A 25,342-nucleotide genomic window follows, 5' to 3' on the forward strand; every position below is an offset into this window, starting at 1 on the left:
CTCACTCAGATATTTGGATGAAAGACACACTGGCACTGCTTACAGCAGAGAGGAACGCTTATAGAAACATACCGTACTGTTCGTTTTGCTTCTGTAAACTGAGCGGGAGGAGAAGAAAGGCAGGGGGGGGATATACAAGAATCATACTGAAACAAACCTTTTATGGAACATGCTAACATACGGATACATTTCAGGATGACATTTAGCTCAGAGAAGCATTTTAAGAGGGGTGAAGATGAGTCAAAAACGGCTGCACATTCAGTCACTGTTTGTAAAATGAAAGCAACAACAGCAGTTCAAAACAGGAGTACCCTGACAGGAGATGACCAAAGAAGGTAACAGAGAGTGGACAGCAATTTCTCAAAGTCACTGGAATTCGGTAAAGGTTGTAAAAAAAAAGAAAAAAAGAAGGGGACGATGACACACTGAGGCTGTAAGAGATACGAGTGAGAACACAGCTCGACGTGGGCAGAGTAGCTCCAGTACCTTGCCTGAGGTATTAAGTGGTGAGTTTTCCTTTTTGTTAGCTCACTTTTGAACAATCAAACCCACAAAATAAACAGCACTGCTTCATGTTCAGACACATTAGCAAGTATGCAAGACACACCAACGCATTCAGTTGGTATAATTTGGAGTGAAATGAGGTTTACCGCTGTGTTTTCGAACAAACAGAGGCACCATTGATGCTTAACGCTGCAAATTGATCCGATCTGGTATCAACACCACCCTATCCAGGTCAAATCATTAACCTGGATGCAGTACTTTCACGCACATCGGAGAGAAGAAAACTGAACACGAGAGGAGTAGAAAGTACTTGCAAACGTGCCAGTCTGCCACGTGCAAAAACAGTTTCACCTCGTAGCAAATCTCTGGTCTCAACTGGGCTTTAAAATGATGTTCTGTTTGCTACAAAAGCTTTTTACTTCTTTACTGTAGTATATAAAACACAAAGCATTTCTGTTTGATTTAGCTAACTTCCGGTCCGTTTTGCAGATAGCAATCCCCTCCCTCCTCTCTAGGTCACCACACTTGCATGACTCTTTTCCTTTTTCCAAGTCAGCTCTCTTTTCCGCTTTCTTTTCTTTAAGCTTTTTTTTTCCTTTAGCCTGTTTGGTAGTTTAAGCCATCACTGTGATTGACTTGCTGGCTTTCCCTGTTCCACCATTGCCAGTGTAGGTACCCGAATAGGAGGATGATTGTCTCCTAATTGGATAAAGTGGGAAGGGACACCAGAAGATTTATGGTTGAATCTGCTCTGGGGATGAGGTTGTGTGAACAGCAGAAAGTTGGCAAACGTCAAAAGAGGGGGCCGTGTTTTTGGCTGGTGAACTCTAAAAGAGACCAGAACAACAACTTGTCATTTTCACGTTTCTGTTTATGTATGCATCAAAAATAAGATGTAACGTGTTCATTGATCAGATATATAGGTGCTGGTAGGCAGGGCAAGGGTAGCTGTTCCCCCCGTGCTTCAAGTCCTTACAGTAAGATAAGCTAATCTGGTCCTGGCTCGAGCTCTGTATGTATGTATATCTAACTCCTGACAAGAAAGCAAATATTTCTCGAAATGTCAAACTACTCCTTTAGAAGACAACATCCTACAGAACTGAAGACAGATTACATTCTGCACGATTGGTAAACACAAACCCCCCCTCCGAAACCACACCAGCGTTATCCTCAGAGAGGACTTTAGTGAGCATGGAAACAGAGGCGGTGTTGTGCTGGACCAGCAGGCATCAGGAAAACCACAACACTATCTCTTCCCAGCATCTACAGCTCCTCATTACCTTCCCGATAATCTCTGCCCCATGATTTTACAAGACTGTCAAAACAACCCTCCTCCTCCCCTTTTACAAATAGTAAGACTGGTACGAGTGTGTCTCTTCATGTTCGATTGCTGTACATTCACACTGCAGCGCTGTTGCCTAGCCTGTATGGGAAGCAGAGATAGAGGTCAATGAGTCAGCTCACTAAACTCCAATGAAACAACTGTAATTCACTGTACAGCTCACAGTTCATTAACTCTTAGCTGGCCAGCTGCCACGAACAGTCTAAACATCCCCGGAGGAACCAAAGACGGTTCCGTGCAGAGAGCAAACATCAGCACACAGTCGACCAGCTGGAACTCTTCTTCTTCTGGCCGAGACACAAAACCAGAACGTGTTGTGATTCTACTAGAACTTGTTCATTACACACTTTACAATGTTTCCTTATCAATAACTACCCTGCGCAACTATAAATATTTTAACAGGAAAAGTAGTGCTCACACTTCCACGTCGGCACATTGTTGAGAGCATGTGATCAAACTGAAACGATCGATCGGTCGATTAACTGAAGAGTGGATGGCGAGAAAATGAATCACCAACTATTTTGAGAAAGAGATTAATAGTGCCGCTCAACTCTCATGCAAGAATACGTTCCGCTCTCTGATTCTTGAATGGGAAGATCTGCAGAAACTTAAGATGAACCTCAGACTCCATCATTTAGTCCATCATAAAATGGATAGGCAGCTGCGACACTAATTTAGATATATTATTTATACATTTATTTTTTACATCAGTTTGAAGAGGCATGTTGATTTGTCAGGTACATCACCAACAGCCACCTGGTTACTTTATTTGGAAATAGTTTCTCAGGTGCATTTTCACTAAATTTATCACAGCACTGAATGATATGCAAAAACAGTCATATTGCTATCATCGTACCAATTTTGAACGATTGGGATATGGGTAACGATTTAAGTGGGAATGGTCGATTTTTGCTGAGTTCTGTACCAAACAAACATGTTCCCTTAAACCTATCACTGACCCTATGTGGAGACCCAATTTACCAAATATTTCAATTCACTGTGCAGCCCCAGAAATGACTACACCATGACCTAACTCATATCACTTACCACTGGGACAACCGAGAACATCCAAGAACAGCATGTAAAGTGGTAAACACGCTCCCTGGTACTTGTTTACGGATGAAGGGAAAAATTTGGCAGCTTGTGTGTTATGAGGGGAGAACCAGCTTTTCTGTGTGCTCGTCTTCGCTCTCCGCCGCTTCCTTGTGTTTTGGCTGTCACACTGGCATCATTCTCCCCCCCTGTGACTCATCGGGATTCAGTCGAGTTTGTTATCTTCTGCCCTGCTTTTCCCTCCTCACCCCCTCCCTCTCTGTCTCTCTCACATTCCAGTGCAGACCCTGCTGTTCGTAAAAAAAAAAACAAAAAAAAAAACCTGCCTCCACAGCTGACTGGAGCAAGACACAAAGCGACATTCAACTTTCTGCAAACACTCTTATCATCTGTGCAGAAACCGAAAAAATGTAAACACCATGGGAGCGCAACGCAGAAATGTTCTCGTTAGATATGGAGACGTGAGAAAGACAAAACATGCGCGGGATAGGATCATCTGAATGGAGATCAGCTAAACAGCAGCCCCAGCTTAACCTCGGTGGCCTCTGTTGCACACGGTGACAGGGGTTCCCTCCTGCATCTTTAAGCTCTGTACGGGGGGCCAAGTGTGTGACGAGGGGGGGCCCCTAACCTCTGAACCTTGACCCTGATTCAAACCCGGCCTCGCTGCCTTCAGGCCGATCCCGCAGACAGATACAGACGGAGTCAAGTCTGCATTTCAGAACAAGACCCGACCTGTTCCCCATTCCTCTTATTAACCCAAAGCCCCTCACGTACAGCACTGTATGACATATTTTCCTCCGCAGAAACAACACACTGAGACTCCGCTGCAGGCCCACATACAAAGACTGCACTGACGCAGGCCAGACCATCAACAGGCTGAATCTAATTAGCTCTCATCTGTTTCTGAGAGAGGCTTTGTTTCACACCGAACCTCCCAGAGCCTGCGAGTCAGACGCCACATGAAACGCATCCAGCTGGGACACAAGAGGACGAGAGCTCCCTGCAAGACGGGGAGATGACACTTTTACGGAGAAAACTGAGAAATGACAATAAATCCAGAGTCGTGTTCAGGCACCATCAGGGTGTTTTTTTGTGCGGCACCAATCTCCGGGCTCGTCTTACTTTACATTAAAAAAGGTACCTTACTAACTTAGCTGGCAGCACTCTTCGTCAATCAACCACATTTTTGTGCACACCAGAAGCACACTGTAATCTAATCATGAGTACATTCCAAGACAACTAAACAAAGCTTATTTACCTCTGCAACCATTTAGAGAAACACTGGGTCAGTCATGACAAACTCATTTGCTCAAACCCACCGGACTGAATTCTACATACCAAATATGCAAAGCTTGGTTTTCAGAAAATGATGCACAAGATATCTAGATGATTTCATTGTATGGAATAGGTGTTTTCTAATGGCTTACATAGTGATAATCACAACTTTATTTATATTAGAGCTGTCCCGAATGCCATCTTTGTGCTCCGTAGCTTTGGTGATAATTAACAGAAAACATTCAATGCTTCTGTTGGGGGAGAGGGGAGTGCTGAGCATGGAAACACAAGATTCTGATGTGAATAAATGTAAGTAAAAAGGCATAAATCAAAGAGGAGCAAAAAAATTAAAAGAACAAAAATCAATAAAGGGACGGTAAGAGGACGACAACACCCTGTTGTGACAATAAAGGCAGTTTAATAGTTCAAAAGAGAGTGCCTTGGAGTTTTCTTGTGATCTTCAATAAGTAGCTGGAACAAGCTGATACAAAACATAATGCAGGTCTGTGAAATAAGATGATCTTTGCAACCTTAAATCTACTGAAGAAGTAATAAAAGGGGGAAACCGGATTTTAAGGGTAAAAAGTGCAAAAAGTACAAAATACAAAACATGTATCCAGACTTTTAAAAACATTAATTTAATTCACAGAGCTGCGCATCAATTTACATGTAAAAACAGAGTGAATCCAATCATCCACGGCCAGTTTTGACTCTGCCAGAGCGAAAGACCAACTGACTGACTACCAGGAGATCAATAAAGAGCCATTAGCAACAGAAACAGGCCTGCTTTGCAGAGCTACACTCCAGCAGCCGCTCCCCTCTCACCACAGTAAACAAGGTCAATGATGACTGATGTCCTTCGCCCACCTATAGGCACCATATTTGTACAGCATCAAGGACTTCCTCGTGTAAACATGAGGGGAGACGGCCAAGTCAGCACGATCCATGGAGCTGGTTTGACTCTCCAAACAGAAAGGCATCTGAATACAGTGTGTGTGTGTGTGTGTGTGCATGTGTGTGTGACCACGTTTCATGCACCTGCGCACAGATTATGAGTTTCGTGTGTGCCACTCTGACCCTTTAAGTGTGATGCAAACATGCTGGAGTGCCTGGAGTTTGTGAACACCTGTGCTAGGCTGTGTGTGTTTGTGTGATTAAATTGTGTCAACACACACACTCTCCAGGTTAATGATTGTGGACGTGAGGCGTGAGCAGCGGTGCAGCTGTCGTGTCCAGGCCCCAGGTCGAGGAATGCAGCCGAGGGTGATGGTGTCAGGGTGGGAGGATGTAGGTGTTAAGGTGTGAGAGACGTTTTAATGGCGCTAACGGACTGATGCAGGACACTCTGTAACACACACGCTTCACTGTCATGCTCTCTGTGTAGCTCCACCCACTGAACTGACACAGTATAAGACAAAACTGTATGTGGGCCAAATACCAATCATGTTTGGATATGTAGCACATTCAGCCCGGAGAAAGGAAAACAATTGTGTGTACTATTACTGTTTGGGTGGTGTCCCAGAATGCAATGCAGAACAGAGGTGGAGAAATAACTGAGACTGAGAATGATAACAGTGAAATAAAGTGGGGGAAAAGGGCAGTAAGTGGTGGGAAAGCTTTCGTGAAAGTTTAACTGGCTTTTTGTGAAGTTTCCCAACTTCACATTTGGCAAAAGTGCTTCATAGTTGCAGCATGAGTAGGTGTTGCAAAATTGTCTAATATGATAATGTCTTATTTACTAAATCAGAATCAAATAGCTTTTTCCTAAGGCTGGGCAATATAATGATTTGTGTTTTTCCCCTGCTTTCTTTTTTCTATCTAAACAACAGAAAGCAGGAGAGCAGTGAACATGTTCCTCGTACTGCTTTCTTATCCCAGCATGAAGACATATACTGTTTAGTCAAAAATTTCATATTGTATGCTGCACAACTTTCAATGCTGCATGTTGGGCTTCATGTTCATCAACCTAGGTTATAAGTGTGGTAAGATTAACTACCATCAATTCTTCCTGACAAAAGTTTATCCAATTTATTGCAAGATGAGTTTGTTAAAGTGTAAAAGAGCTAAAATGTGATTTTTTCCCACTTTTTTTGTCCTACAAACCATCTCAAGTTAGAATCCACCAGTATAGAGCTGGTAAAGTGATTACTTCCCAAAATCATATAAATTCCCAGCATCGCAGTATTGTCTTCGCTATGGGCCTTCTACTGTACGTGCCAAAACCATCTGCTAACGATCACAGAAATGCCTTCCTCTGCAGCATCATACAGCTGTCTTCAGTTAACGTTGCTATGACCGGGAGCTGATCCTGGACCTGCTGACTGGTCTGAGGCTTGCGAACCTTTCTGAGGTGTTTGTCCGGTGATCGGCAGGATCAGAGGGCGTTCAGAGAGGAATGCTTGCTAGCCCGAAGAAGCCTCTGTCTGAGCTTGGGTCTTGATTGTTACAAATGATTCGGCGGATGCTTCAGCAGGCCTCTGGTTTAAAGAGAAAGAGCAGCTAAAAAGGTCAAGGATCTGCGAAAAATAAAATGCTCTGTCAGCAAGTCAAGTCTGGACACAATCAGTCAGGAGGCTGCGGGATAAATGCTGCAGAGAACAAACAGAGGTAAAGCGCTACGCGTGCCACAGGGGCTTTAACATCGACCGGCTCGGCTCAAGATTTTCATAAAAGCGCTCTCATGTTTCCCATCATCAATACACTCCGCCGTCACGTGGCACAATGCAGCATTAGAACATCAGGGCCGCCTCTCGTCCTGCCCTCTGCCCCGCCCTGCCTTCAGCTGCCTCTTATTGATCTCACCCACAAACCCTCCACTGCTACATCGCAGCAGCCCTGCTAACAACATTAAACTAGTCCCACTGGGCGTCATCATAACTGCTCTCATCAAACAGACACTTACATCCCTTCCTCTCCGTGCTCTGAACAAACGCACAAAGGCTGATTTACTCCCATTTTGACAAATTAAACATTTAATTGGGTTACAGTGTGATATTGCAGCTCACTGTTGCTCTTTAATAGCTTTATCTAAACAGATTAGAGCCCAGTCACAGGGAAGGTAAGAAAGGAGAAGTACAATGAAACGCCAGCATGACAGGGCTGCAGCTAACGATTAGTTTCGTTATCGATAACCTGTAACTCTATGAAATGTCAAGAAAATCTGAAGAATTAGTTAACAGTCCAAAACCGGAAGATTCTTAATCTACTATTATAAATGTGAGAGAGAAGCAGCACATTTTTACATTTAAGATACTGGGCCCTGAAAACAAACATCATTTTTGCTTAAAAAATGAGTGAACCTTCTCAGCCGAACTATATCTCATTCTTACTGACATTCATTTTGAATTACCATTTCTGAATTATTAAACCCACCATAAACAATGACATCTACTTCCTAAACAGGCAACCAAGAAATTTAGATACAACTGAATGGCTATTATGAAGACAAGCAGACCATAAATAGCTTTGAAATCAAGGCCTCATTTCATGAAAATTGGATGGGCACTGAGTCGTTTTGGAGAAGAAATTAAAACTCAGAATGATATTATCATAACATTAATAAGGTAATAATAAAAACCCAGAAATATCTATTTTTCGACTGAATAAACAAGCTGTTCTCAGGGCACTGTTTGAAGCTGAAAAGGTGGCAGGGTCCGCCAAACGTAAACAAAGTAAAACAGCAGGAAATTGTGTTGTCCTTTAAGGTCAGTTTGTTTGTTCAGTCATGAAAATGAAGACAGCTTGTTTATTTAGGTTGCTGAATGAAGATCTTTCTCTTCTGACTAAAATTACAACTACAACTACAAAGCGCACCTTTAAGTTCTTTCTTTCAACTAATCATTACCGCGCTGCATCATGAAGACGAATTCCTCTCCAGAGACAAGTGAGATAACATGCAGAGAGGGGCCCGGCTAAATCAGAGCTGGGTGTTGGCTGCGACGTACAGAGTCAAGGGTCAGGTATGAGACGGGTCAGGGTTATAGTCAGCACAGAAACATTTAAGTGAGGAGATACTTTGAGTGCAGTTTTGTTCATTAAGCAACAGTTCTTCGGGCTCACACACAGCAGTCGTTACACATTTACTATAAAGCGTTTTACTACAACACCAAACGTAACGAGCGTCAAATTAAAAAGATAAAAGTGGATTCAACAAGAGGCGTTCGCAGCTCTATTACAGCAAAAGAGGTTCAATTAAAGCGCGACCACAGAGGAGGAAACGTTATTCTTTGCCGCAGGGGATAAACAACTGATAAAAAGAGATGCTGTGAGAAGGAAAAGGGAGCAAAGGTAGGTGGAAAAACTTCACTACACCAGATTCAAAGGACCAAAGGAAATATCTCGGCAGCTCTCTGACACAACCACATCACACACACGCAGCCAAAGACCCTCTGAGGTTAAATCAAAGCAGACCCACACACACACACACACAGGCACGCACACACAGAATGCCGAGCCAGGATACCAAACCATATGCCTCCTTCAGCAAGCAGACCGCCGCCCAGAGTGACATACCTTCCCCTCATGACTTCACTGTGACACATCCGTGCTTCAATATGCACATTCCTGGAGACAGAGCAGGAGGACTTGGATCTATAAATGATAAAGAGGAAGTGCCATTCTAGTTTTCCCCATTATCTGATTAGTTTTTTTGCTCTATAAAAAGTCAGAAAATGGTGAAAAGTGTCGATCCGCGTTTCCCAAAGCCAAATATGACATCCTCAAACCCCTTGTTTAGTCCACAACCCAAAGATATTCAGTTTACCGCCACTGAGGAGCAAAGAAACCAGATAGTATTCAAGAGAATTCTGACCTTACTTTCTTAAGAAATGACTCAAACCTTTCAACACTTGAACTGTATGGAACAGTTACGAAGGAGAGCTAAGATAAGTTTCTTGCGACTGGTTGAGAAGTCTTGTGACGGTCTTTGACTTGCGGTCACACCTTTTCCATCTTTGAATTAACCGTTATATCACCACTTAGGAAACCTCACCTTTAGCAACGGCCTCACACTATCTGATGATTTGTTCGTGGGCCACTTTGGGTGGGAATCAGAGAGTAACTCACGATACGATTCGCGATAAGTTGCTTCTGAACGATAGTAACACGATTACAGTGGACAACAAAGTGATGTGGGGATGACGGGTGGGTGGGCTAACCAAGTAGGTAGCAAAAGCTAGACTGAGGATTTGAACCCTTGAGCCTCAACCTCAGTAGTCTGAATGAGGCGTGCACTTTACCTGGAGAGCTAATTGTGAGCTTTATTACATTCAACATTTAGTCATCCAAACTTGGAACATTAGTCTTGATGAAGGTTGGATGACCAAATGGTTCGAATTAAAGCCAATAAATATAAAGATGACATTATCAGTGTCTGGGCGCCTTTTGGATATGTTTCTGCTCAATGGGCACAATCTGGCAGACAGCAAAACTACTCCGGAGGTAAAATAGTGTGAAGGTGCCAAATTACATCAGGTTTACAGACGTCTACACCACAAGGAGTCATGAAGTAGTCAAGTAAAGCTGTTTATCGATGTGGGGAGTGTATCGATAATCATCTCCGAGCGAGAGGAAGCCACACCATGTATTGCCATATCGATATCGAGTTTCATTCTAAAAGACAGTGCTGAAAGACAAGAGAGAAACATGTGGATCCCCATTAAAGCCAATTGTCCGACTAATCTGGGTGATTTGTGACAGAAAGCAGCCCTGATGAAGACCCTCGTCGAGCTCCATCCCTGCTCGGGACGTCCCGTGTGCTGGCAGCCTCCTGATGCAGCGAGAGAGGCGGACAAAAGGCTGCAGCGAGCCCGAGATCAGGTTTGATTTAGGGTGAAATTCACTCGTCCGCCGACCATTTGTTCCCCAACAGCCGTGAACAAAAGCAGGGGAGAGAACACTGACCGGTACAGTATGTGTGTGTGTACACAGTGGCTATGTAAACTAGTGTTAATCCTCTTAGGAAATCACGCTCTCTGACCAGCCCCAGCCGTGTACGGCAAACACCAATAAGGTACCGGTCAGGTATCAACACGATGATTACCGATGAGTACTTACGTGGTTATCAGAGTAGGGTGGTATTCCAACAAGGCAAAAAGCAACTCCATTCATTGGACAGCAGAAACTGTTCGGCTGTTTCAACGGGAGGCAGATTTGTTGCTGCGGGAGCGGCAACGGCGGCGGCAGACGTTGAGCCCGGAGCGTAACAACAACAACAGTCCGCTCGAACTTAAACGTTCAACACTTATTTCCTTCCTTCCCTTAAAAAAAAAATTCCCGCACTCTATTCCCGTTGTTTCTGGGGCCGTTCAGTGCGCTCCCTCCTCCTCCACCTCCTCCCCCTCTTCTTTTTCTTCTTCTTCTTCTTTTTCTTCTTCTTCTTCTGCTTCTTCTTCGTCCGCCAGACCGCATCAGTTGGACATAACTAAGTCCCTCTGTGCGCGAGCCTCTGCCTGCAGACCACGCTCGGGGCTACACCGGAAGTCACCCCGCCTTCAAAGTAAAAGTCATCAGAGGGAGCGTGGGGGGGGGGGCGGGTTGCTATGTTAATGAGTCAGTGTGGGTGAAGTTGTAATACTTCTGGAAAGTGTGGATAAACAATTACTGGAGAAGACGCCTCTCATAGGCAACCTGGGGTGTAACTGAGTACATTTTCTCAATTGCTGTCCTGAACTACAATTTTGAGTAGTTGTACCCAAAAGTCATACTTGAGTATAAGCAAAGATATGCTGTTATAATATTAGTTTGGTAAAAGTAAAAGGCATTATAGGCATGGTCGATTATCAGATTCTGATGATTGTTAAAGACATTTCATATCAGATACTTCAAAAGTTTTACTCAAGTATTATTCAAATGCAATTAAAAAAAAGCAATGTTTTAAAACAATATCTTTAGTTTTTACTCAAGTATGACTATTGGCTACTTTTTAAAACACTGACTTCGGCAAAAGCACCTCTGCCTGAAACGCTTTAAGTGTTCCTCATCTGTTGCAGATTTAACCGAAGCTTTTATTTTGACCGGAAATACTACATGTATATGGTGGTTAACTTAACATGTGGGAATCGAAAGGGAATCAAATTAGAGGAGAGGGTGCGTTGGGTAAATCTGTGCGCTCCGCCCTGCAAACCCACAGCGTGCGGGCTCCCTCTGGCTGTGCCACAACATTTGTGTGCCGTATGGGAGGGAGGGAGGTGATGCCAGCAAGGCAGCAAGTAAGAGTAAAGGTAGTTAAAAATACATTAGGCACATTCTGGATATAAATATGTAGTCATGATCTATTTATTACAGTATGAAGGACAAAATAATCAATTTGAACTCAAATTCAAGTCGTTTTTACATTTGTCTTTTTATTAAAACAACTATTGTAGTGTTCTAAAAGTAAAAGTAATAACCACTATCAGTTATTTCACTGTTAACAAACAATAAAACGCTTTATAAACCATAAATTAAGCAGTTGTAAAGTATTCTATACTGTTGTACTTTTATAATGGCCATAGAAATTAAGTTTATAGATGAACTACACAGTATTTACCAACCATTTTCAAAGTAGTTGTAACTTTACGATATACAGTTACATAATAAATGGTTCAAAAAACTTTTAGTTTTATAAACCAGTTAGTTCTATTCAACTTTTCAGCTTAGTTTTAGTTGTTAACAGTGACATAATATTAACTAATGATTAATTGATCATAAATTAACGATTTATTAGTGATAGTGACTATTGCGCTTTAAAATGTATATAAGTAGTGTCCCAGTTTTGCCCATTGTAATGTTATATCTGTTAGAATTGGCACTAACTTAAAAGTTGTATTATTAATGTCAAAAGGGGGAAATGAAAGTGCGACTGCAGGCTGCAACTAAAGATGATTTTCTCAGCTAGTTGAATCAATCGTTTATAAAGTCTCACAAAAAAGCCCAAAAGCCCAACATCTTTAAAAAGTTAATTTCTGGCATTTTTGCTTAAAAAATAATCTACAGGACGCATCATCAAAGTGGTTCTATCAATTTCTGCCTCATAATTATGATGTAGTGTAAAAGTAGCTTATAAAATACACAAATCATAAATTGCTGCCACTACTGAAGTGCACATAAGTTCATCTGAGTGTGTGACTCATGATTAACACATGGACACATTAGAAATGGGCTATAAAAAGAGTGAAACTCATTGAGAGATGTCAGAATAGACTATAGCTCATATATTCTCGGAAATAAAGTGCTGACAGACTTGTATTTTTAGCCTCTTTGGCTGTGGATGAAAACAGTCTGTGTGAATCAACAGACGTACAGTAAAGTCAGAGGAAGCTTACGCATCAACAGAACAGGAACCCTCAGACTGCTGCCAACAATCACACTACTCCACGGTAGCTATGGCATCACATATAGGAGGTGTAAACATTAGGTGTTACCCTGATGAGGGAGAAATAAGTGATACAGGAGATAAAACGACGTGGTGCTGGCTCCAGGCTGAAGCCCATGTGGCTACTATTACTCCGAGGGGTGTGAGTATCAGGGAGCCACTTCAAAAGCCGGCCTGCCTATGGGGAAACAGACTGCAGTCATAGGGGGGAAAAAGCAGCTTACGCGAGGCTTCCCACGCCAAGGGCTGCAGCTGCCAACTCAGCCCTCATCTCAACGCGTCTCCCCTGTCTGCTCGCTCTCCCACTTCAGCCTCTGGCCTGCTCCGAGACACACAATACCCCAGCAAAAGGCTTACGCAGGACACTCTCTGAAAGTCCTAGCCACGACCTTCACTCATCTCCCATTTGAGACGGATAATTACCATATGTGACCCAAATCCCCCCCTTGGAGGTTACTCAGAGCAGTTTCTGCGAGCTGGGGAATCCAGCGTGGCAGAGTGAGAGCCCAGAGAGGCTTAGGAGAGGTATCCAGGTCTTAAGGTGGGAGAAGCAGCAGGGCAGATGGTCTCTGAGAAAAGTCAGGGTGACAAGGGAGCTTTCTGTTTGGGGAGGTCAAGGGGCGTGAGGGCCGCCACAGCTGGACTCAGGACCTCTATCTCTGCAGCCTCTCTGCGGTCCTGCACGTGTTTTCTATTCCAGCAGATGAGGAGATAAATCAATCTGCGGGCTGGCTCTCTTCTGTGGGAAGAGTGATCCGATGTTAGTGAACCCCCCCCGTGTTGAGGTCTGTCCACATCTTTTCCCAGATTACATGCAGATACAAGCATCAATTTGCCTGTCAGGCGAGCAAAATGGGCTTTTCTATTATTGATGGCTGCTGGGTGCAGAGAGGAGCCAGGTTTGTGTGTTTGAGGGATCATGTAACACATCTGAGCAGGTGGGTGTTTCAAAATGCAGATTTTTTATAGCTGTAATTGCATCCACGTCTAGAATACACACATGATGTCTGAGCACTACCTCGACTCTGGGTCAGCCTGAGTCACTGACACACAGCCTCAGGCGTTGGGTATGCCCCTGTGACTGACTGGGCAAGCCCCAATCTGATGGTGATGCGAGGCGACACGCCCAGATCCCTTTCCCTCCGGGGGCCGGATGGGGGACGAGCAGGGAGCATCCAGAGACTGCAAGATGCCTCCCCGCGGTCATTACATAATCACACTTGCAGCCTGGCGCCTTGTAGGACAAACCCATAAACAACCATCATCCCATTTACTCGCTTGACCGGCCGGCGCCCACTCCCACCTCCCCCTGCTGGCTCGGCTCGGCGAGTGGTCCTGAGATTTCCACTCTGCTGCCGAGACGGTGGAGGCGAGGGAGAGGCAGAGGCAGAGGGAGTGGTGGGTGGGCATCCCCCCTGCCATCCCTCATCATCCTTCTAGGCCACTTCACAGAGCGTGTGCGCTGGTACGCTACGATTAATTGTAGTCACTCCATTTATTCCAACTTTGACGCCCCTCCCAGGCTTGTTCCCCCCTCATTCTTTCATATCGCCTCTATTTCACTCCACTGTCCTTTCAGTTGCTGCACTCACACACACTTTCCATCTGAGGGGTTGCAGAATTAATGTTTTTTCTTGGGGGGGATATTTTTAAGGAGACCTCGGGACGCCTCCAATCGTGTTTATGGTATTTCAAGCCAAAATATGATAATTTCCTATCGTTTCCTACCCCTAACCGAGTGTTTTTGTGCTTAGCCTCACCAGAGCGTGAGCACAGCCTTGTCACAAGATAAAACTTAAAGAAACAAAAAAGTTTCAACCTATCCGTGGTGTGCAGGAACATACTTTGCCAGCATTTATTCTTGCTGGTCGGGGGTTGAGGGTTCGGTTGCCAGCTCTCTTCCGCTTCGTTGACTTTAAGCCTCTACGGAGTGTACAGAGCAGGTATCCGTCTACTTGATACTGTTGCATTTAATGAAGGATATCTACTGCCCAGAGCCAAAAAGACACAATATAAATGTCCTGCCATGCTATCCACTTCCCTCCCTCTCCCTCCCTCTCTCTCTGTTGACTTAATACAAAGAGCAACGTTCTTTCTGTCCACGTCTCAAATGTAATGAGAGGCCCATTATCGCTGTCAGAGCCTGATCAAGTGAAATGTGTCCGCCGGGCGCTGTCTGCAGCTGGAGAAATGCCTGTGAGCTTGTAGGAATATCTACAAGTACGCTCACATATGCTCAAGATTAAGAAAGTAATGCTCAGCTGCTTATTGCTAAGCATGTTCGAACACATACATGACTGTAAGCGTGTGATTGAGACATGGATGTCGGTTGATGAGTGAGGAAGGGGGTTCAGATATTTATGTACTTGGCTGCCTGTTGACACAGAGGCTCCTGTGGCACTCCTTTGAAGGGGGGTTGCGGGAAGGTTGAGGGAGGGAGGCGGAGGAGGGTGCGGCGACCCCGGCCCGCATGGAGCCGTAAATCCCCCCCCCGCCTTTCTTTGTGACAGGAGGGGTCTTCTTTGTCTGGCCGGACAACTGGCACGAGGGGAGGAAACAGCTGACTGGTCACCACAGACGGGCTTTGTAACCGTGCTGCACAGGCATTCTGGAGACTGGATGGACATTTTTTACATTGTCACAAAAAAAAAGTGAAGAATTGAATCTGAACCGCAGCGACTGACTCTCGTCGCTTGACTCCTCGGGCCACTAAAAGATGAGATTTGGGGCGTTTTTCCCTCAAAAGAATTGTTTTCAGCATCTTTTTTGATTAACCGCAGAGAGTAACCAAAATTTCAAGTGGGTTTTTTCCCCACAGAAAATTAACGAGCGGACTCGAGACGTGTTCGAGCCTTGCAGTCCATCACAGTCTGCGTTCATTTCGCTGTCCCTGAGTGATGATGCAGCTTCATTTTCAACAACTGAACATCTGTTTTATGAATGTCGGTGCACATCGGGATTCAAGGGAAAAATAAGACGATCTTGACACCAGTTATTCAGTTACGCTGGAAGCCGAGGATGTTCTACAACATACCTTACTTAAAGTTCAGTGGACTATCAATTTTATGATGGAAATTTCACATCCATAAAGCTAAAGTTCCCAAGGCAGAGGTGCGGCTCCAGGAGAGGCATGCCAGGCCCCTCCCTCCTCCCAAAAAAAGCAGAAACCAATGGACAACACCAGATTTCTGTTCTTTTTATGATCAAGGAAGGATCCTAAAGTTTCTAATATTCAGTCTCATCTCTGCACTTTGTCTTGTCTGTCATCTCTTTCCCTCTGCTGACCTGCTGACCCGTCTTCTCCCCGCGCCTCGTCTCACACTGCATTTCACCGTAATCCCTCTCCTCTCCTTGCAGCTGCCTCGTTCATTCTCCCCGCGGGCCAACAGAGCACAACGGCGGGCACGTGGACACGGCCGGCTGCAGAGATGAGTTGAAGTTCTCAAAGGAAGCACATTCTCAATTTCATGTTTTAGCCCTGGCGCTTCTGGTTCTCACCCACGACACTGGCACTTCTATCAACGTCGACTAACTGTTAAGCTTAATGCATGTAGGCCTCTCGTCAAAACCGTTCCGAGGCAGTTTAAGTCCAATCTTCCTGTACAAGCTGATACGCTATCTCACTTCCCAAACATGAACCTCAGAGCCTCCGCTTCATGGGGTTTTCTTCTTTTTTTTTTTCGCCTTAACATGGCGAGAGCTGATTACAGCGGGCCATGTGGGAGTGTTTGAGATAAAAGAACAAAGGGAAGGAAACACCCCGAGTCTAACGAGGAGTAATGGATGTTCAGGTGACACAGTTTGCTCCCAGAAAAGAGTCTCCAGCCCGTCTGCATCGATCTATTCCTCAACGCTCCAGACAACAACAACAACAGCCACGACTGAATCACATCCAGGGTATTCCGCCACTGCTATAAATGTTCACTGTTGCTATAAATGCTTTGGCACACATTCTTCTGAAGGACATCCCTGCAGCCCCCCCCCCCCCCCCCCACTCCACTTCTTCTCTTCCCCCTGAACCCTCTTCTGAGAGACAGACAGGGAAAATAAACATACGCTCATAGTTCCAGTAGCACCGCCGCAGGTTTCCTTCCCGCTGACCGTCACTTCATAAAGCCTGAAATGTGTTTGCGGCCTCTTTCCTCCCTTTTCACAGCTCCACTTCCTGCCTCTAGCATCACTTCCTGCGGCACGACGGGGCAGACAATGGAAATGAGCTCCGTGGATAAACTGTGTCTTCAGGGCCACATTCGGGGAATCGGTTTATCATGTATCAGCAAAAAGTGTTTTTTTCTGCTGGTCACTGATGAGTCAGGAACGTCCTGGAATAACTCACATGAAAATTAGAGCGATGTATTATTGGAGTAGATGTCGAGTTCCCTGAATATAGCAGCCTGAATACACAAAGAGAGAAGCGGACAATTGAATGTTTTGTTTCTTTTTTTACTCCTGGAAAAACCCTCCAGGTTGATTTGATCACACATCCTATAACTTGATTATTGCTGATTCCTTTTTAAGAAACATTATGTAACTTTTACCTTAAAATAGCAGCTTCAGAATCATGTTGATGGCTCAGTGTCTTGTAATAAGTAGAACGGTGTCCCTGTCTCAGCCGCTCATAAATAGAGCGGGAAATGCAAAATGATACAGAAATGGGTAAATAAATTCAATAAATAAATACAATGGACAAAATAAAGTGGTAAGTGGAGTATTAATGCAAAGATAAATCAATTTAAAGCAAATAAAAACTAAAATATCAACTTGTGTCACGTTTAATAAATAAATAAATGATAGCATTTATTTGTTTGTGTTCTTTTAGTGCATTCTATGGCATATTAATTAATGATATCATTTATCTTTTATCTCATTTTTGCAGTTTTCTAGGCCGAGTCTCTCGTTTGAGAAAAAGAGGTTTTATGTGTTGGATAGAAGTTTCACAAAAACTAAACAAACTCACAAATTTCACTATAAAGTTTCTACAACATACCTCATTTGAACATTCAAGCATCAAAAACAGGAACATAATCCTCCGACCACATGAGTTAAACACCCCGCAGCTCACCTCAAACCTCCTGAGCGTTTGTGGTACAACACCAGCTTGAAGCCACACCTCTGACAGCATATATACAGTAAACTGAGTAATCCCGTATGTGCGAGGCGGATCATATCCTAATCCGAGTGTTTCCTCGGCCTTAAAACTCAGAGATAAGTTTGTCTAGACACAGCCTTAAAGCACGGTGTTCTCCTTTTTTTGGAGCACATGAGGCCACACGAGAGGAGCGACAGATTTCCAACCTTCAGGAACGTCTCCTGGTTCACACATCCTAAATGCTGTTGTCAGTTTCTGCTCCAGAATTGCAATTCTGGTGTTAGACTCAATGCTCGAGTCTAAATGGCAGACAGAGATAAGAACAGACATGTTTCTTTGTTAAAACCTTAAATATACACCGGGGAAACACTCACTGTAGACATACTGAACTCATAAGGAATGTCGGCACTCAGAGAAACGATTTTAATCACCACAGGTTCATATAAAGTTCAGGAAAGTATCAAATGTAAGTCTGTGAGTGAGGATTTTTGCGAGAAGACGAACATCAATAGGCAACGAAATGTTTCCTTTAAGATTAAGGCCTCAAAAACGGGGACGATCGTAAGGAATTAACATAAATGTGCACTGTCATCAACAGCAAAACATCTTCTTAGGGTGGGCTGAAATCTGTAAAAAGACCACCATCTGTTCCTTTGTGGAGATTTTCCCTAAATAGATAATCCTCAATCCTCCTGAAAAGATACAAAATTGAGCCACAGTTGCACGCAGAGGCCACAAGGGGGCTTAGTGGAGGACGGTGCTGACTGGACGAGGCGGGATGAGGGTGAAAAACTGAAGATGTCCTCGCTCCGATACGGTCTCGTGTTGAGTTCTGCATGTTTTTCCCATCAGTGGGATTCAAAAGGATTTATATGACTTGAAACTGATAAAAAGTGAGCACGAAATATGAGATAAATGTGGCTGGCTGAGCAGGATGTATTGGAACAGTTTGTTCTAGACATAAGAAGGATCAGAAAAAGAGGAGGACGGCTCAGAGAGGAGCGATGTTTAAACATACCACATCGACTCGCTGACTTCTTCTATCTTCGGCAGTTTGGAAAATAGGTCAAGAGGTCAGTGACTCGCCAAGCGCACAGTTCATTATTGATACGCAACTGTGTGCCCACTGACAGTCGGGCAGCTCTGTGGCCTGTTTAATGATCAAAGTAATTAAACAGCAGCCGCACAGCTGTTCATTACACACTGACATCCCTGCACAAAACCTGGACGCTGATGTCAGGACTCGAAGACGTGAAGAGAATGAGCGGGAGAAGAGAAGGCTGACAGAAGACGGAGAAGCTTTCAGGGGCCCCAGCTGATAGAGAGTCAGCAATAAACAAGTTCATCCCAAAAACTCCTTTATTTCGAACCACATACTCACAATCACTTAATGAAACTACTTCATATATCGTTGCCTCAGTGTGACATTATGCACGCAATGTCAAAATGTCAAACGTGCGCCGGGAGCGAGCCGCCACATGACCTGAGAGCTAATGAGGGAGTGAATTCCCTCGTTTTGCCGGACCCGCACATGAATCAGGCTGCTGGAGAAGAAAGGAGGAGAAAACGAGGGAGCTAGAAGACGTGAATAATAATGTATCGACCAAGTATACGTCTAATCTGATGCTGCTGCTATGATACCGTTCCCTTATTATTTTGACATGAAATTCATTTATTATTTTCCATTTCTTTTCAGTTTTCTGGTTCACAGAACGAAAAGACTTAGTTTTACTGCCTTTCAAAAAGTCGAACACGTGCTGGAAATGATAGTTTATACTATTCGTAAATGTGACATTACAAAAATGCACGGAGGAGCCTCTGAGACGGAGAATGATGTGGATCATTATGTCTGTAGGAGAGAGAGCAGGCCCGTGTGCTGATACGAGTGAGGCAGATTATAGATGGGCCCCTTCAGCGGACCTTTCCGAGGGCGAGCCCGCAGGAGATAGAAACAGACTGCCGGGGGGTCACGGGCTGAAGCAAAAAAAACAAACCACGGCAAACAAGCCTATTAGATTAAATTCAAACCAACGGAGTAGCAAACAGCCTCCTAATTGGACGTCTAATAAACTTCATCCCTCTGTTTTGTGCCGTTAACCCCTGCTCAGCTGCTCGTCCTGTGTCATCATGACATGAGCTCGAGCTGGACTGATGCAAAGTGCTGCTGACAGGAAGGGCTTTAACCCCACGGGCTTACCTTTGACCCCTGCAGGAGAACGCCCCCTCCCCGGCACCACCACCACCACCATCTGCATTCATTCATTCATTCATTCATTCATTCATCGCTCGCCACTCAAGTGCACTGTGGTCTAGGTCCAAAGTGGTCGTCCCGAGCTGAACGGGAGCTGTTTACTTCCTGGAGACGTGTGTCCTAGTTTCTTTCACAGGACAATCTGCCCATTGTCTGCCCCCGCAGGCATCTACCAAATGGTTCTCGCCCGTCTGACAACCCCAAAGAGCCTGAATTGAGAACGCGAACCCTGGACCGACATCCTTCTCACGCAAAGACGCGCAGTTTAAAATCCTCATCTTTACACTTGACCTGACGTGCTGCGTAGGAGGAAGTCATCATTATGAGTTAGTTAATGAACACCACCAAAATGTTGACCTCTTTCTCTATTTATCATATAAAGTAGTGGAAGAAAAAGGAGCACAACACTCTTCTTTTGTCATTATCAGAGGGTCAGTCAGCCCAGCGTCCGTCGCTTTGGTTCGAATTAAACGTCTCAGCAACAATTGAAGGGATTGAAATGTTTCATATCTCCTTTAAGATACAACTTAACTAGTTCCTCTCTTTTACTTAGAGCCATCATCAGGTCTTTTTACTTTTCCTCCCTACATTTCAACACAAATAGCTGGACTTTCTACGCCTTAGCTTTTCAAAACAGGCTGGTTTCTTCATGTTTTAATGGGCTATTACTGATTATTTTTATTATGCATCATTGTACGCCGCCTTGCCAACATCACAAGACTGATTTCAACGACATCACGGTCACCACCATTACAGCATGTCAGCGCGCTCCCTTTAGCATCTACGTAGCTCAGTGCCGCCTCGCAGAGCCGCTAATCTTGTTATGGACAGAAAAAAAGATCATACAGACGGCAGATGAGTGGATACAATCTGTGAAAAAAACAAATCTACAGAAGAAATCCCCGCAGCCACATGTCCCACTAAAGTCTCTCCCCGGCCTTTAAACACTCCTTTCGTCCTATAGGGTTATAGAAGCTGCTGCAGCTCTCAGCATGGGTGAGGAGATCGATACATGCTTATATGTGTGTGTTTAATTTCAATTTAGATGCAAATGCGAAGTTCATTCTTTCAGAGGCCTCTTTCAGTCTCCGCCGCTCCGGACAATAGAAGGAGAAATTCCTCAGCGTCCAAGGATTGGAGAGCCGAGGGCAGGGGGCTTCGGGGTGCCATGGGTGGGGCGTCAGATTAGACCACCTGTTCGACCATGAGTCGCTTCCTTTATCCTTCCCTCTCCGACACTTGCTGTCTCCCACATTCTCGTTTGTAACGCAGTAAGACCCTTTTCTTCTCTGACTTTCGCTCTCATAAAACATCTCCCTCCACGTCGGCCTCGCTCTGAGCTAATTTCGTCTGCATTCCATTTCAGTCACATCTGTGGGAAACAGACAAAACAATTTGCCAGATAACTCTGGCTGGGAGCCACGCAGACGCACTCATAGTACAGTTAGACATATGTCGCCTTGCCGCCCCAAATCGAGCCTCCGGGGAGTCGTGTTCAGACGGCAGAATAAACACAGCAGCGTCACCCCTGTCCACATCGCTGAGGCTCATCCTGTACGCTGAGGGATTCCCTCCACTGTGAGTCTGTCTGCATACAGTCGCCACCAGAGGAGTTTTAAAGGAGACATATTATGTTTCTTAAAGGTCTCGAAGGGCCCAAAGTCTGCGACAATGAGAATTCTTCTCTCCCACAGAAAACACTGTTCCTGAAACGCTTCGTCAGCAGCCCTGCCCTTAATTCTGTGACTTTGTGACATCACCACCTCACATATATGCATTATTCATGCCAAGCGGCCTGTTTGACACGTAAGAATTGATTTAGCACAGCTGCTCTGTTGTTGTTAGCGACGCTGGCTCAGGCGCGTGTGAGCTGACCAATCAGGGGAAGGGGCCAGAAAACAGGGCGCAACTATGGACCGTATGAGAGAGCTGATGTGTTTTTTGAGCATTTAAGCATGTAAACATTTTCTAGCACAGCCTTTTAAGATCTTCCACTAACTTCTCTCCCCGAGGCTGTTCCAGCAAAAAGAACCACTTGTTTTTGCCTGATGGATGTGGTCAGGAGTTTAGAGGGCAGCGGCCACCGCAGCCCTGCCCAGGTCTGCCTTAATGACTATTGATCGGAAAAGCAGCAACGAGCCAAACTGATTTGCAGCGAGTCTGGCATTTTAATCATCCTCAGGCGAGTGGGAGAACTTTCCCGGTGTCAGTCAGTGTGTTTTACAAACCGAGGATGAGTTAGATCGTGTGCAGCTCAGGCTCGGAGAGGTGTCCCACTGCCGCCCTTGACTCGCTCTCACAGACACTTTATGTAACCATCCTTTTTCCTGTTCCTCGCCGAGCCACTGCCCTCCTTATCACCGTACATGTGTTCGTCTGTCCTCGCACTGGACAGAGAAAATGAGGACAAGGAGAAGCAAGGGTGCTGCGTGGATACTTTCCACGACTGTAGTAAACACTGCTCGCCTCTGTTTACACTCACGCGGCAGTGTTAGTGCGTGTTTGACAGCAGCTCCTAAAACATCTTTCACACACACACACACACACACATACTGCTCATCCAGAAATCATCTTGAAACACCAGGCCGAGGGCAGGAAACACAAGTCGAGATAAAGCCTCGCATCCACAATGATACACGGTCACGTGATGAACAGGAAGTGCTATAATCATATTTGCCCGTTACGTCACAATATGGCTCATTTGTTAAAATGACAACGACCCAACCTTGCTGCACCAAGGCCGAGCCGTGTCAGCATTTCTCAGCGCTGCGCAGGCTTAAAAATAGTTTGGTTTCCTGTGAGCTGTAAGCTACACCGTTCTCATTTTTTTTTTTCTTTTTTGTTTGGTGCAGAATGTGAACTGATACTGAAAGTGTGTGTGTGTGTGAGTAAAACACAGAGGACGTGACCCGTGGCTGTGTGGCGTTCACTTGTTTTCCAACACACAGTGTGCCCGCTGTGCGTTTCCCATTTGGGGCAAATAAAGTTAACACACACACACAAACACACACACACAGTCTGACCAGCAGCAGTGATGACATCATCCCCGCTAAACCGGGGGGCTCACGTCAGGAGATGTTCCCCTCACATGCATTATTCACCCAAACTAAAAGGGCTGGGCCGGGGTGTCTCCCCCCCTCTCCTCCTCCTTAATCACAAACCTGATGCTCAGGAGAGGAGGGAGGGGAAGGGAGGAATGAGGTAATCAATGACTAGGACACACACTGGACGAGGAGATGAGGACAGTGTGTGACGCTCGACTACTTTGCAGCCGTTCTGCCTCCAGCCTGGATGCAACAGTACTACAGACGGTGTGTTTGTAGTGAAGCATCAGGTAGAAGCTGTCAGAGTTAACAAAAGGATGCGGATGAGGCTCATGACACGAGTACACAGCGTTACAAAGCAGCCCACACACTCGCCGGAGCCTCGATGAATGAAACTGTTGCATGACATCCCCCAGCGTCCTCGACCTAGACCAGAGCTGCACAATTTCTACTAAACCCACCGAACTCTGCCACACCCCTCGCTTTTTACTCTCCTCTTTTCTCTCCTCTCCCATGTGTCAAGATAAGCCGGTGAAGTTTTTCGGGCTGTGTCATCCCTCCGGAGGCCTCGCCGGTGGCTTTTCTGTTGGCAGCACCTCCCCTCAGAGGGAGAGAGAGCTTGCACAAGACACATCTGCGGTATAATGAGCATGCTGTGCTGTTTGTTTTCACCTTGAGGGGATGGAAAGAAGGGATGATGGATGACACGAACGCCCCAGAAAGCTGCACTAAAAAAAAGGTGGTGGTCCCCTTTCGCATCCCCTTCAGTCCTGCCCCTCCTCTCCTCCTCTCCATCCTCACCTGGTCCATGATTTCAGCGAGCCTCCTCCCTCCTCCTGTCCACAGTCATGGCACGAGATCCCCGGCGTCCTCCCTCGTCTCCTCTCTTTTCCTCGCTCAGTATTTCCCAACAGAGACCCGGTCCGGCTCCCCTCACACAGGCGAGGCAGCTTGGCAGCCGACTGCAGCATGAGGCATGGCTCAGTCTCTCCTTGTGTCTCAGAGTGTGACAGTCTGATGCGTCCAGCCCACAGCTCCTCTCTCGTCCTCCTCTCTGTCTTCTCCTCTGGGTGGAGGCGTGTGATCCTCGCCTCTGTCCTCGATAGCCACACAGAGGGAAGAGACTCCCGCTCTCCGCTTTCGTCCTCAAGCTCTTCCACTCGCTCCCTGTGTAAGCTGGCCCCTCGCCTCCCCTCCCCTCCCCTCCCCTCCCTCTCTGTCTCCACTTCCCTCCTCTCTTTCCATCTCCCCTCCCCCTCCTGCTGCAGCCGAGCAGAGTCAGAGCGAGCCAATGAGCGAGAGGAGAGAGGAGGGCGGAGGGCCGAGATTGGCTGCCGGTGGGACCACGTGACCGAGGGACCCTCTACCAGCTGTCCAGCTCATACTTCCCTGAAAACCTCTGTTGCCATTGACAACAGCTGCCGTGCAACGCACCAACCACAAGATCCCCAGACACAGCGCCATTGGCTGGCAGGATTTATGGCCCCCGCCTCCTGTTGTGGGGGGAGCATGTTGGGACGTGTAGTCCAATCTGTGGCGGAGGGTGGACGGTGTGTTTAAGAGCAGACATCCCTGTGGCCCTGGGAGGAATGTTTTCCCCCGTACTCGCCTCTCTCTCTGCTGAAATGTTTACGCACTTGGAGCACTGTGGATCATTAGACACTCCGGTATAAACTTGTGTAAAACACACACGAGGAGAGGAAAGACCTCGAGGCCCGGGCATTCTTGGTGAGCCAGGAAAAAGACATCCTCTGTCGTTTTCCTCCCGGCCCGCACAGAGGGAAACTCCCACCCCACAACAACAGGAACTCCACGGCTGAAGGCCATGGCTAAGCACATATGCACCCCCTCTTCCCCTCCCCTCTTTCTCCTTTCTTTCATTGCCTCCTTTTTCTTTATTTGCTCCTCAGCCCCCTCCCCTCCCCTCCCTCCCTCCCTCCCTCCACCTATTGTATTATCACACCCTCCACTCTCCTCCCCCTCGTCCCCGTCTCATTGGGATTCCAGCAAAGGTTGCAGGAGGTTACAGGTGCCACAGAGGGGAGGTGTTATTACAAACTAGGAGCGGGCGTCACGAGTTGCATTGTGCAGCATCAATTTAAGGGGAAAATCCACACTGGGATACTCCAGGATTGATTTATGAGGCTCAGAGTAGTTATGTGATGAGGAGTCGTGATTTATGATGTTGGTGTGTCAGCCCGTGTTGTCTAAGTCTGTTTTGTGTGACTGATTACTTATATTATTATATTCCCAAGGAAAAATCCCTTGATGGCTTCAGGAAAGGCACACACCTCGCTGTCTTGTGGATGTCAACGGTGGAATCAGTATCACAATCTCTTCGTGATTGTTGAGAAGATCAATTTGACGGCATTTTATGTTTCTGCAAACCACAGATGTGTCCAAGTTTTCCCGTTTTGACATTTCTATA

At 45.7% G+C, this 25,342-nt stretch overlaps 1 protein-coding gene across 2 annotated transcripts in view; it reads right to left on the reverse strand.

The window, feature by feature from the left end:
* arhgap23a (Rho GTPase activating protein 23a) overlaps positions 1–24,107 on the reverse strand; it is a 73,748-nt gene extending 49,641 nt beyond the window's left edge. The window contains exon 1 of one of the 2 annotated variants that reach the window (XM_030407556.1): positions 23,716–24,107. In XM_030407556.1, coding sequence (XP_030263416.1) covers positions 23,716–23,724 — 9 coding nt within the window. In that variant the 5' untranslated portion in view covers positions 23,725–24,107. Of the gene's footprint in view, positions 1–10,231; positions 10,584–23,715 lie in introns of those variants that run through there. The other variant, XM_030407554.1, reaches the window with a different exon arrangement.
* Positions 24,108–25,342: the final 1,235 nt, after the last annotated feature.

Source organism: Sparus aurata, chromosome 23, assembly GCF_900880675.1.
Source record: "Sparus aurata chromosome 23, fSpaAur1.1, whole genome shotgun sequence".
Lineage (NCBI taxonomy): Eukaryota > Metazoa > Chordata > Actinopteri > Spariformes > Sparidae > Sparus > Sparus aurata.